Below are 14,651 nucleotides of genomic sequence, written 5' to 3'. Positions count from 1 at the left end.
GTATTGTTTGTAATACATTTGTAAAATTCTATTCTATATTAGAAAAATTCTAGATCTAATTTTAAATTCTGTTTCCTACTCTATTAGATTCTTCTCTTGATTGTTGCCTTTTAGCATGTCAATACATTACAAATAAATCACTTCCGATTGAAGGTTAGGTAGAAGCTCTTTCATTAATAGTTAAATGAATTTTGAAATGTGGAAATTTTCTTTGTCCTTGCCCTGAGGTTGGAAAACATGTTGTTGGAACTGTAGTTGTAGGTCATAGAATATATCCACCAGCTCCAAACTTGTGTGGGGTTGGAGATCTTACTTCTTGCTTTAACTTTGGACAGCAGAGGACATATATAAAATAGACTAACACTATTTGCGATTCAAATATTAGTTGTCATCAAAATGACTTTCCTGTTTTACCTTCTGCTTTTAGGTTGAATTTGCTATCAAGTCTGCAGCAAAAGCTAACTTACAAAGCCATTCAGTGTTCAATAATAGTGGCTGAGGGTGGTTCCTTTCATTTAGAAAAATTTTAATCTTGACCGGGAACTCAAAAAAAGTACAATGAAAAGTATTACCGTTACACAGTCAAATTGCTGTGTGTTAAATAAGGACATTTGGCTTCTAGTTCTGACAAAAATTCGCTGAATAATTATCGTTAAGTCCACAAGAGTGAAGGAAGTTCGTCACTGGGCACTACTGGTTTGATAACAAATGACCAATTCAAATATTTTCTACAAAGTACCTGCTGACAAACAACATAATGAAACTATACACATTCAACACTACATTTTCACAAGCTTTGTGAATTTGTCCAACTATGTCTTCTTGTGTTTCACACATTATTTTCTCATCATTAGTTGTAATATATCTTAGAAGATTCCACTTCATGTACTGAATTAGTATTACTTCAACTTGTTTGAAAATATTCTCACCTGTATTGTTCTATGTTGACTATTTATAGAGGCTAACTCTTCATTCACTTTCAAACTCAGTCCTGGCTTCTCAAATATGCAACTGAGCATACTGGTAACATCTATTCACTCAAGAAGAGCCAAGGAAAACCACTCAAAATTATTTGCCTGTTTTCTAATTAACTACTGATGTTGATCCAAATGTCCTCAATTCTTCAAGCAACTATTCTCACCAAAAGGCTAATGTTCCTAAGTTTATATGCTCTGGACACATTTCTTTAGCTGCTACAATCAGACACAATTCAATTAATCCACCATAGGTAAAAGGCTTTCTCTGCATGGCTAACAAATGGGTCACTCCGAAACTAACTTTGGTTGCAGCTTCATTTTTGTTTTGTTTTTTTAATCTTATAAAGAAAAATTCTTCTGTGATGAGATATTTTGTCTGAGATTTTCTAATTTTTCTGGCCATTGCTTTCCTGTGAGTTGGATATATTCTGATGCATACCTAGTTTGCAAATGTCAATATATATTGTATTCTTTAACTACACACATAGTGTCATTACATAATAAAATAATGCTTTGCCATTTCATTTGATAACTGTGTCCTATAGGAGAGACATTCAAAGTCCACTTTTCTTACTTTGACGTGATAAATATGCATTAAATATAAAAAATAAATAAAAGTTTCAGTAGACCTATATCTGTGGCACTCAAACATTCTCAAGTTATAATTACATCCCTGTCATTCGTTATGCACTGAACAGCAGTACAAAAGCAGTCACAGACATGCAGAAGAATAAGCAAGGCCGTTTTCTAATAAAACTTAACTTATAGGCAACAAACTCTGAATTTCATATACTTTTCATGCGTTACAAAATATTATTGTTCTTTTGATTTTTCAATCATTTAAAAATGCAAAAAAATCACTATTAGATCAAGGGCTATACAAAAACAGGCAGCAGACTAGATTTAGCTCTTAGGCCATACTTTGCTGATCCCTGATTGGAGAATGTTTGCATAAAGATAAAATATAACTCCATAATGCATTAATTTACATAACTTGTTGATAACAGTCATGATAGTGTTAACAATGTCCTCACTACATAATGTGCTTAAGGGACACCAGTCAATAAAGGTAATGAATAAACTACCTACTATAAATTATATAAATTCAACATGATAAAGCTTCCACAAACTAGGAAGAGAGGGGAACTTCTTCAACTTGATAAAGAACATCTACAAAATACCTACAGTTAACACCATACCTAAGAGTGAGAAACTAGATATCTTCTCGCTAACATCAGGAACAAAGCAAGGATGTCCACTCCCACTAGTCCTAGTTAACATTATACAGGAAATCCTAGATAATGTAATAAGACAAGAAAGTAAAATAAAAGGTACACAGATTGAGAAGAAAGACATAAAGAACTGATGAGTTTGTTCTTAGATGACACAAATGTCTATGCAGAAAATCCTGAAGAATTAACCAAAAAACTCCTGTGACTAGTAAGTTTCAAGATACAAGGGTAACATAAAAAAGTCAAATACTTTCTTATATACCAGCAATAAACAACTGGAATGTGAAATTAAAAACAGGATAATGTTTACATTAGTACCAAAGAAATGAAATACTTAGGTATAATAAAATCTAACAAATCTGTATAAGATCTACATAAGGAAAACCATAGGAGTCTGATGAAAGAGATCAAACACCTAAATAAATCAAAATATCCATGTACATGGATATGAAGATTCAGTACTGTCAAGATATCAGTTCTCCCCAAGTTGACTATAGATTCAATGCAATCTCAATCAAAATTCCAGCTAATTATTTTGTGGATGTTGAAAAACTGATTCTAAAGTTTATATGGAAAGGCAAAGACTCAAAATAGCCAACACAATATGAAAGGAGAAGAAAAAAGTTGAAGAACTGACACTACCTGACTTCAAGATTACTATAAAACTAGAAAAATCAAGACAGTGTGATATTGATGAAAGAACAGACAAACAGATCAAGAGAACAGAACTGAGAGCCCAGTAACAGACACTAACAGTCAACTGATTTTTGAAAAGGAACAAAAGCAATTCAGAGGAGAAAGAACAGTCTTTTCAACAAATGGTAATAGAACAACTGGACATTCACATGCCAAAAAAGTGAATCTAGACAAAGAGCTTACATATTTCACAAACAACCCCTCAAAATGGATGACCTAAATATCAAACACGAAACTATAAAATTCTTAGAACATAACACAGGATAAAGTCTAAGTGACTTTAGGTTTGGCAATGAATTTTAAGATATGACACCAAAAGCACAATCCATGAAAGAAAAATAGATGTGGGACTTCAATGAAACTGAAAATTTCTGCTCTGAGAAAAAGACTGTTAAAAGAATGAAAAGACAAGCCACAGGCTGGGAGAAAATATCTGTAAACCACATATCTGATAAAAGACTGATACCCAGGGGCTTCCCTGGTGGCGCAGTGGTTGAGAATCCGCCTGCCGATGCAGGGGACACGGGTTCGTGCCCCGGTCCGGGAAGATCCCACATGCCGCAGAGCGGCTGGGCCCATGAGCCATGGCCGCTGAGCCTGTGCGTCTGGAGCCTGCGCTCCGCAATGGGAGAGGCCACAACAGTGAGAGGCCCGTGTACCACCAAAAAATAAATAAATAAATAAAATTAAAAAAAAAAAAAAAAAAAGACTGATACCCAAAAAATACAAAAACTCTTAAAACTCAACAATAACAAAAAATTTTAAATTGGGCAAAAGATCTGAACCTCATCACAGAAGATGTTCACATGACAAATAAGCATATGAAAAGATGCTCAACATCATATGTAATTAGGTATTCAACATATGTAATTAGGCAAATTAAAATGAGATTATCACTACAGACCTATTAGACTAGCCAAAATCCACACAATGACAACACCAAACACTGGCAAGGATGTGGAGCAACAGGAACTCTCATTCATTCCTGGCAGGACTCCAAATGGTGCAGCCTCTTTGGAAGACAATTTGGCAGTTTCTCACAAATCTAAACATACTCTTACCATATAATTCAGCAGTCATGTTCCTTGATATTTACCCAAATAAGGCGAAATCTCATGTCCACACAAAAATCCAGCACATGAACGTTCATAACTACCAAAACTTGGAAGCAACCAAGAAGTCCTTCACTATGTAAATGTATAAATAAACTGTGTTACATCCACACGTGCCACATTATTCAGTGATTAAAAAAAAGAATCATCTATCAAGTCGCAAAAAGACATAATTAACCTTAAAAGGATATTACTCAGTGAAAGAAGTCAATTTGAAAAGGCTACATGTACAATTCCAATGATAAGATATTCCTGAAAAGGCAAAACTTTGGAAACAGTAAAAAGATCAGTGGTTTTCAGGTGTTCAAGGGGAGGGAGAGAGGAATGACTAGGTTGGGCATAGGTGATTTTTTAGAGTAGTGAAATTATACTATATGATCCTGTAATGGTAGATACATGTTACTATACATTTATCAAAATCCTTAAAATTTACAACACAAATAGCAAATGCAAACAATATAAACAATAGACTTTAGAAAACAATAATGTATCAATATTAGTTCATCAATAGCAACAAATGTACCACACTATTTCAAGACGTTAATAACAGGTGAAACTGGGGTGACGGGTGGGGAGAAGGGAGAAAATAGGAACTCTGTACTTTTTATATTCAATGTTTTTGTAAACCTAAAACTGTATTTTAAAAAGACTATTTTTTTAAAAATTATGTAACTCATTTTCCTCAGTACACATCCTACTGAATGTGCATTGAATGTGTAGTGTGTCAGAAAAAGGTAATCAAGTTCTTTTAGATGAAATTTTGAAATGTCCTTATAAATGAAGGTCAATCTAACAAAATATACTAGCATATATAATATTAGAGGAAAAATAAGTTATATCAAAGAACAAGAGTGGAGAAAACTGGATTTATATAATTTCAAAAAGATTTCTGAACTAAAATCCTGCAGCCTGTAGAACAAAAACCACATTTACAGAAAGATAGACAAGATGAAAAGGCAAAGGGCTAAATACCAGATGAAGAAACAAGATAAAACCCCAGAAAAATAACTAAATGAAGTGGAAATAGGGAACCTTCCCGAAAAAGATTTCAGAATAAAGATAGTGAAGGTGATCCAGGACCTTGGAAAAAGAATGGAGGCGAAGATTGAGAAGATGCAAGAAACATTTAACAAAGACCTAGAAGAGTTAAAGAACAAACACCTAGAAGAATAAAAGAACAAACAAACAGAGATGAACAATACAATAACTGAAATGAAAAATACACTAGAAGGAATCAATAGCAGAATAACTGAGGCAGAAGAACAGATAAGTGACCTGGAACACAGAATGGTGGAACTCCCTGCCAGAGAACAGAATAAAGAAAAAAGAATGAAAAGACATTAAGACAGCCAAAGAGACCTCTGGGACAACATTATATGCACCAACATTCGAATTATAGGGGTCCCAGAGGGAGAAGAGAGAGAGAAAGGACCCAAGAAAATATCTGAAGAGATAACAGTGGAAAAATTCCCTAACTTGGGAAAGGAAATAGACACACAAGACCAGGAAGCACAGAGTCCCAGGCAGGATAAACCCAAGAAGAAACATGCCGAGATACATAGTAATCAAACTGATAAAAATTAAAGACAAAGAAAAATTATTGGAAGCAACAAGGGAAAAACAACAAATAACATACAAGGGAACTCCCACACGGTTAACAGCTGATTTCTCAGCAGAAACTCTACAAGCCAGAAGGGAGTGTGGCATGATATATTTAAAGTGATGAAAGGGAAGAACCTACAATCAAGATTACTTTACCCGGAAAGGATTTCATTCAGATTCGATGGAGAAATCAAAAGTTTTACAGACTAGCAAAAGCTAAGAGAATTCAGCACCACCAAACCAGCTCTACAACAAACGTTAAAGGAACTTCTCTAAGTGGGAAGCCCAAGGGAAGAAAAGAACCTACAAAAACAAACCCAAAACAGTTAAGAAAATGGCAATAGGAACATACATATCGATAATTACCTTAAATGTGAATAGGTTAAATGCTCCAACCAAGAGACGCAGGATGGCCGAATGTATACAAAAACAAGACCCATATATATGCTGTCTACAAGAGACCCACTTCAGACCTACAGACACATACAGACTGAAAATGAGCGGGTGGAAAAAGATATTCCATACAAATGGAAATCAAAAGAAAACTGGAGTAGCAATACTCATATCGGATAAAACAGAGTTTAAAATAAAGAATGTTACAAGAGACAAGGAAGGACACTACATAATGATCAAAGGATCAATCCAAGAAGAAGATATAACAATTATAAATATATATGCACCTAACATAGGAGCACCTCAATACATAAGGCAACTGCTAACAGTTCTAAAAAAGGAAATCGACAGTAACACAATAGTAGTGGGGGACTTTAACACCTCACTTACACCAATGGACAGATCATCCAAACAAAATATTAATAAGGAAATAAAAGCTTTAAATGACACAATACACCAGATAGATTTAATTGATATTTAAAGGACATTCCAACCAAAAACAGCAGATTACACTTTCTTCTGAAGTGCACATGGAACATTCTCCAGGATAGATCACATCTTGGGTCACAAATCAAGCCTAAGTAAATGTAAGAAAACTGAAATCATATCAAGCATCTTTTCTGACCGCAAGGCTATGAGATTAGAAATCAATTACAGGGAAAAAAACATAAAAAACACAAACACATGGAGGCTAAACAATATATTACTAATAACCAAGAGATAACTGAAGAAATCAAAAAATACCTAGAAACAAATGACAATGAAAACACGACAATCCAAAACCTCTGGGATGCAGCAAAAGAAGTTCTAAGAGGGAAGTTTATAGCAATACAAGCTTACCTCAAGAAACAAGAAACATCTCAAATAAACACTCTAACCTTATACCTAAAGGAACTAGAGAAAGAAGAACAAACAAAACCCAAAGTTAGTAGAAGGAAAGAAATCATAAAGATCAGAGCAGAAATAAATGAAATAGAAACAAAGAAAACAACAGCAAAGATCAATGAAACTAAAAGCTGGTTCTGTGAGAAGATAAACAAAATTGATAAACCATTAGACAGACTCATCAAGAAAAAATGGAAGAGGACTCAAATCAATAAAGTGAGAAATAAAAAAGGAGAAGTTACAACAGATACTGCAGAAATATAAAGCATGCTAAGAGACTACTACAAGCAACTCTATGCCAATAAAATGGACAACCTGGAAGAAATGGACGAATTTTTAGAAGGGTATAACCTTCCAAGACTGAACCAGGAAGAAATAGAAAATATGAATAAACCAATCACAAGTAATGAAATTGAAACTGTGATTAAAAATCTTCCAACAGAGCTTCCCTGGTGGTGCAGTGGTTGAGAGTCCGCCTGCCGATGCAGGGGATACGGGTTCGTGCCCTGGTCCGGGAAGATCCCACACGCCGCGGAGCAGCTGGGCCTGTGAGCCATGGCCACTGAGCCTGCGCTCCGCAACAGGAGAGGCCACAAGAGTGAGAGGCCCGCATACAGCAAAAAAAAAAAAAAAAAAAAAAAAAAAAATCTTCCAACAAACAAAAATCCAGGACCAGATGGCTTCACAGGTGAATTCTATCAAACATTAAGAGAAGAGCTAGGGCTTCCCTGGTGGCGCAGTGGTTTAGAGTCCGCCTGCCGATGCAGGGGACGCGGGTTCGTGCCCCGGTCCGGGAAGATCCCATGTGCCGCGGAGTGGCTGGGCCCGTGAGCCATGGCCGGTGAGCCTGCGCGTCCGGAGCCTGCGCTCCGCAATGGGAGAGGCCACAACAGTGAGAGGCCCGCGTACCACAAAAAAAAAAAAAAAAAAGAGAAGAGCTAACACCCATCCTTCCCAAACTCTTCCAAACAACTGGGGAGGAAGGAACACTCCCAAATTCATTCTATGAGGCCACCATCATCCTGATACCAAAACCAGACAAAAGTTACTACAAAAAAAGAAAATTACAGACCAGTATCACTGACAAATACAGATGCAAAAATTCTCAACAAAATACTAGCAAACAGAATCCAACAACACATTTAAAGGATCATACACCATGATCAAGTGGGAATTGTCCCAGGGATGCAAGGATTCTTCAATATACGCAAATCAATCAATGTGATACACCATATTAACAGACTGAGGAATAAAAACCATATGATCATCTCAATAGATGCAGAAAAAGCTTTTGACAATATTCAATACCCATTTATGATAAAAACTCTCCAGAAAGTGGGCAAAGAGGGAACCTACCTCAACATAATAAAGGCCATATACAGCAAACCCACAGCAAACATCATTCTCAATGGTGAAAAACTGAGAGCACTTCCTCTAAGATCAGGAACAAGAAAAGGATGTCCACTCTCGCCACTATGATTCAACATAGTTTTGGAAGTCCTAGCCACAGCAATCAGAGAAGAAAAAGAAATAAAAGGAATACAAATTGGAAAAGAAGAAGTAAAGCTATCACTGTTTGCAGATGACATGATACTATACAGAGAATCCTAAAGATACCACCAGAAAACTACTAGAAGTAATCAATGAATTTGGTAAAGTTGCAGGATACAAAATTAATGCACAGAAATCTCTTGCATTCTTATACACTAACAATGACAAATCTGAAAGCAAAATTAAGGAAACACTCCCATTTACTACTGCAACAAAAAGAATAAAATACCTAGGAATAAACCTACCTAGGGAGACAAAAGATCTGATCTGTATTCAGAATCTATAAGACACTGATGAAATTAATTAAAGATGATACAAACAGATGGAGAGATATACCACGTTCTTGGATTGGGAGAATTAATATTGTGAAAATGACTATATTACCCAAAGCAATCTACAGATTCAATGTAGTCCCTATCAAATTACCAATAGCATTTTTTACAGAACTGGAACAAAAAAATCTTAAAATCTGTATGGAGACACAAAAGACCCCAAATAGTCAAAGAAGTCTTGAAGGAAAAAAACAGAGCTGGAGGAATCAGACTCCCTGACTTCAAACTATACTACAAAGCTACAGTACAAAGCTACAGTAATCAAGACAATATGGTACTGGCACAAAAACAGAAATATAGACCTATGGAACAGGAAAGCCCAGAGATAAACTCATGCACCTATGGTCAACTAATCTATGACAAAGGAGGCAAGGATATACAATGGAGAAAAGACAGCCCCTTCAATAAGTAGTGCTGGGGAAACTGGACAGCTACATGTAAAAGAATGAAATTAGAACACTCCCTAACACCACACACAAAAATAACCTCAAAATGGATTAGAGATCTAAATTTAAGAACAGACACTGTAAAACTCTTAGAGGAAAAGAGAGGAAGAACACTCTTTGACATAAATCACAGCAAGATCTTTTTTGATCCACCTCCTAGAGTAATGGAAATGAAAACAAAAATAAACAAATGGGACCTAGTGAAACTTTAAAGCTTTTGCAAAGCAAAGGAAACTACAAACAAGATGAGAAGACAACCCTCAGAATGGGAAAAAATATTTGCAAACAAGTCGACAAAGGATTAATCTCCAAAATATATAAACAAAATATATAAACAGCTTATGCAGCTCAATATTAAAAAAAACAAACAACCCAATCAAAAAATCGGCAGAAGACCTAAACAGACATTTTTCCAAATGAGACAAACAGATGGCTAAGAAGCACATGAAAAGCTGCTCAACATCACTAATTATTACAGAAATGCAAATCAAAACTACAATGAGGTATCACCTCACACCAGTTAGAACGGGCATCATCAGAAAATCTACAAACAACAAATGCTGGAGAGGGTGTGGAGAAAAGGGAATCCTCTTGTACTGTTGGTGGGAATGTAAACTGATAAAGCCACTATGGAGAACAGTATGGAGGTTCCTTAAAAAAAAAAAAAAAAAATAGAATTACCATATGACCCAGCAATCCCACTACTGGGCATATACCCAGAGTAAACCATAATTCAAAAAGACACATGCACCCCAATGTTCATCGCAGCACTATTTACAATAGCCAGGTCATGGAAGCAACCTAAATGCCCATCAACAGATGAATGGATAAGGAAGATGTGGTACATATACACGATGGAATATTACTCATCCATAAAAAGGAACGAAATTGGGTCATTTGTTGAAACGTGGATGGACCTAGAGACTGTCATAAAGAGTGAAGTAAGTCAGAAAGAGAAAAACAAGTATCCTATATTAATGCATATATGTGGAACCTAGAAAAATGGTACAGATGAACCAGTTTGCAGGGCAGAAATAGAGACACAGATGTAGAGAACAAACATATGGACACCAAGGGGGGAAAGCGGCGGGGGGCTGCGGTGGTGGTGTGATGAATTGGGAGATTGGGATTGACATGTATACACTAATATGTATAAAATGCATAACTAATAAGAACCTGCTGTATAAAAAAATAAAATTCTAAAAAAAAATAGATTTTCATATTTAGTTCAAAATACTATACAATAATGAAACGTATAGCCAAGAGAATATATCAGTCATACATACATAAATGTACTAATATTACATTAATGGTATGTATAATTGAACCCTTAATCTGTCAGGTGTTGCACTAAGAGCATTACATACATGATCTCTTTATTTCCTTAATTTTCTACTTCACTGAACAAACACATGATTATCGATAGACCCTATGCTGGTTATACTTGGTAACCATTCCCCCCAACAGTCTCCAAAGAAGAATGAGTCTTTAACTAAAGTTAGTGTGATTGAAACACCAAAACAGTTAAATTCAAATATTTTTCTTAGATAGGTATAAGCACAATCAGAGGAAATACCTGGCTCCATCATGAGTAAAAAGTTCTAAATGAGTAGCCAATAAAGATTATGTACCCACGTCCACTACTGCCTGCCTGCTCTATAAATAACCCTTTCTACCACTATATGCAACTTGTTGTTGGCATCCCCCATCCACACCAGTTTCTCCAGCCTCTACAGCACCACTGCACGTGCACATACTTCTTTGTAGCTTTTCCTGGTGTTTTTATAATTCATTCCAAAAATGTACAAACAAACAACAAAGAAAGAAGCAAACCTCTTTCTTCCCCCACCAACTGATGAGTATCATAAAGGCAAAGACATGATCTTAGTCATCTTTCTATCCTAGGGGCTTTTCAACTAGCAGTGAAAACAGTTGTTCAGTAAGTTTTGCTGAAAGAATTGCATAGTAAGCAAATTCAGAACAGGTATCTGGGCTCATCAAACCTGATATAACGAACTCAATGCCTTTTCAAGATTTCTGATACCTTTTCCTTCTTTCATACCTGGTTATCCCAATATACGAAACTTCTTGCTTGTTTTCATTGTTAACCAGTGAAAGCCCAAGACTATGGAGAGAAAAAGTTATTTCATGATTGGCCTGCTCCATTTCTTCTGCCTGCAGTGCTTTGGAAACCAAGGCAACATCATCAGTGAAAAGCAAAACTCTCTGGCGCCCATCTAGAAATGATACCCAGTGTATCTGGATGTTTGCATCATATGGAAACTGTCCACATTCATCCTGTGGGAAAGAGAGACTTCATATTAAAACCACAAACAGTGCTTTTATTACATAAAGTTGAACTGTAGTAGCTGAGAAAGCATGACTATAAATCAGAAAATTATCAAAATAACAAATTAAAGTTATAATCTGCTTTAAAACATACTCACCAATTTTTTCAAACAGTAACAAAGATTAATAGTGCTTAATTTTTTTAAACCTTAGTTTGAGTTACCTCGTTAGTGCTCAAAGGGCACTTAGCAGGGACAGGAGTATCCTTCAATGGCACCAATGCCATAAGATGCTTACTTGTCTCCCAGATGGAGAACAGAATGGTTTAGAAATTTATTGGAAAAGTAACCTCAGGTAAAACTAACCTGGTTTATTTTTAGGGTTTAATAATTTATAACACTGCAAATACATATATAAATCACATTCTTAAATAGTCAAACTATGGTGATCAGTTTGTACTGTTTCACAAAGAAGAACCTTTTTGGCTAACAGTCTCATATAGCATTTAAAAATATGAGGCTTGATTTGGTGAGTGTCTTTAGAGATTTAGATAATGATTTTTCTCTCATTCTGGACTTAACATAAATATAACAACAGTTCGTTTCAGCAGGCAGTACAAGTTCCTAATATGTGCTTTTCATTTCATGCTTTCTTGGAAAACCAAAACCAAAACCAAATAAATAAAGGATGTTACCAAAAGCATAGGAATGGTTGGTATTTGTTGTTGTCTAAAATTTACCTATTGCTTTTAACATATGTCAAAGTAGACTGTGTAATTTTTTTACTCTAACATGATCAAATTTTGTACATGTTCCAGAGATACCTACTAAGGTGAATTCTCTCTTTGTAAACTACAAAATTTGATACATAGCTTGGTTCAGTCTTATTTATCATTCAAATACTCTCTAATCCCATTTGTTTTTCATCTATTTGATCTGTTAAAAATTAAATGAGGTGCGTTAAAATATCCTCAGGCAACTGTGTTTCAGTTGACTTCCAAGTTTCACATTTTGATTCAATATTCACTGCATGAAGGCTTATGGCTATCATGCCTTCTTTGTCACATTATCATATTCTATTGAATGACTGAATTCTTTGAATTATAGTTACTCAGAAATTAAAATCAACAACTTTCCTTTTTATTTTTGTTTGTCTGTTAAATCTTTACCATGTCTTCTGCTTTCAACTTTTTGTATTAGTTCAGTTAAAACAGATCTCATGTAAGTAGCATTTGGTTAGAAACTAATTTTTAAATTAATCTGAATGTGGTCTTTTAATAGGAGAATTTAAACCATTTTCATTTACTGGCATAATTGATGGGAAGCATGGTTTAGTGGGGAAAGTCCATGAACTGTGAAGTCAGACAGACCTGGTTTTGAATTCTAACCAGAAGTTCTAAGTTCCAATCATAAGAATTAATGATACTATATGACAAGCATGATATACACTCAATAAAAGGTATTTGCCACTTTCTATATACTTCCTTAGGTTTCCTTCTTTTACTATAAGGGCAAATTTTTCTTTATTTTCATTTTCTCAATTAATTGTTTTAGAATTCTTTTATCACTGATTTTGGTTCTACTAATTGGTATCTTTAAAAAAAAAAAACCCATCATCTTTGATCTTTATCTCCTAAAACTTAGGGTTAAATGGTGTTAATATAGTATGTTCAGAATATATTGTTTCCCTGCTCCCCTTTCACTTTATTTTGTTGTCTTTGTCTTTTATTTCACCATCTTTCTCCTTTTTCATAGTTGTCATATCTTTATAACTTTAGGGATCTCAGGCATACATTCTGAAATTTTTCTCTGGTCTTCCTGTAGTAAAAAAATTTTCAGAAGTATAATCAGCCTCTGAATCTTTAGGATAATGTTACGTTTTTCTCCTGAACTATTTTTTTCATGTTTTTTTTTTGTTGTTTATTCACACTTAATGAGGAAAGTGCTTTCCAATACTGTAAGGAATTTCTCTGAATTCCCAACTAGGCCTGAGCAGAATTCCCTTCTTAGATCAACCCAGGGGACAAGGAAATGGGTAACTGCCTTGCTTCTAGCTCAAGTTTCATAATCTGGCAGATTACCTGCTGACTGAGGCACACTTATCTACTTTTCTTACTGCCTGGTTCTCTAACACCAAACAGAATAGAGACATTTAAAACCACAATCCAGTGAATACACAATTACCAGGATTCTTCATGATTTTGCCTTAATTTACAGACCTGGATATCCTCCTTCAGGATGGCATTACCACTTTCTCTCCAGGGCCTGTATACCACTTTCTGGGAGTTGTGGTTGCTGAGGAGCATGAAATGTAAGGAGAAGGAAAATAACACCAGCATAGTACAGGGACCCATGGTTGAGCTACCATGTCTCTGAGCCAGAGACCTAAGAGTAACAGGGAATTTAAGCTCCTCTCTACCACTTATAAACCTTGAAGGTTTTTCTGCTGTAAAAAGTAAAGCATAAGCAGGCAATAGAGCTCCATCAAATTGTCATGGCAGAAATCACTCCAAGAATCTCATAACTATCAGTCTGATTTTTCAAAGGTGGGTAAGTCTATCTCTTTTATGGGTATTTCAGAGGGAATATAGGAGAGAATAATTCAGTCACTGTTGGCCAATTACTATTTTAAATAACCAAGAAAGCTTTTCTAACAACTGGCATTATCAGACAATGGAATATGACACTGTATTAACTTTTCAGGATACATTCCTACAGAAACTAGGTGCTCATGGAAGAGCAATGCCTATATTAGAGGGAGGCTGGCAGATGAATTCTTAAGCCCTTCCCAAAGTCTAAGAGTCTAGGAAATAACATATTTAATTAATTTAGCTACCTAAATATTGTTTCAATAAATATTTTATTAAATTTCTTATATGGGATAATTTGCATACTGTCAGACTCCTTTAATTAACAAAACATATGGCTTTGATAGGGAAAACATGCCTAAAAATTCTCACAGCTAACAGTGGTACACACATGTTCAAGATAAAGTTGTTTTTCACTTAGGCTCAAAATTCCTTTCTTTAAAAAAAAGTAAATAAAAAAGTACTTTCCTGGTCTTAGGCAAGCTGAAACAGGCCTATTTTTTAAAACTGTAAATAAAGTATTTTGACTGATCTAGGACAAAATATTGG

General features: G+C 35.2%; 1 protein-coding gene across 8 annotated transcripts in view; it reads right to left on the bottom strand.

The window, feature by feature from the left end:
• Positions 1–14,651, bottom strand: part of VPS13C (vacuolar protein sorting 13 homolog C) — a 185,832-nt gene that overhangs the window by 26,796 nt on the left and 144,385 nt on the right. For all 8 annotated transcript variants that reach the window (XM_059058544.2, XM_059058546.2, XM_067029740.1 and 5 more), the window contains one exon: positions 11,289–11,524. In XM_059058544.2, coding sequence (XP_058914527.1) covers positions 11,289–11,524 — 236 coding nt within the window. The remainder of the gene's footprint in view (positions 1–11,288; positions 11,525–14,651) is intronic.

Source organism: Kogia breviceps, chromosome 3 (assembly GCF_026419965.1).
Source record: "Kogia breviceps isolate mKogBre1 chromosome 3, mKogBre1 haplotype 1, whole genome shotgun sequence".
Classification (NCBI taxonomy): Eukaryota; Metazoa; Chordata; class Mammalia; order Artiodactyla; family Physeteridae; genus Kogia; species Kogia breviceps.
The sequence above is the reverse complement of the archived record's forward strand: the minus strand, read 5'-3'. Positions and strand labels throughout refer to the sequence as shown.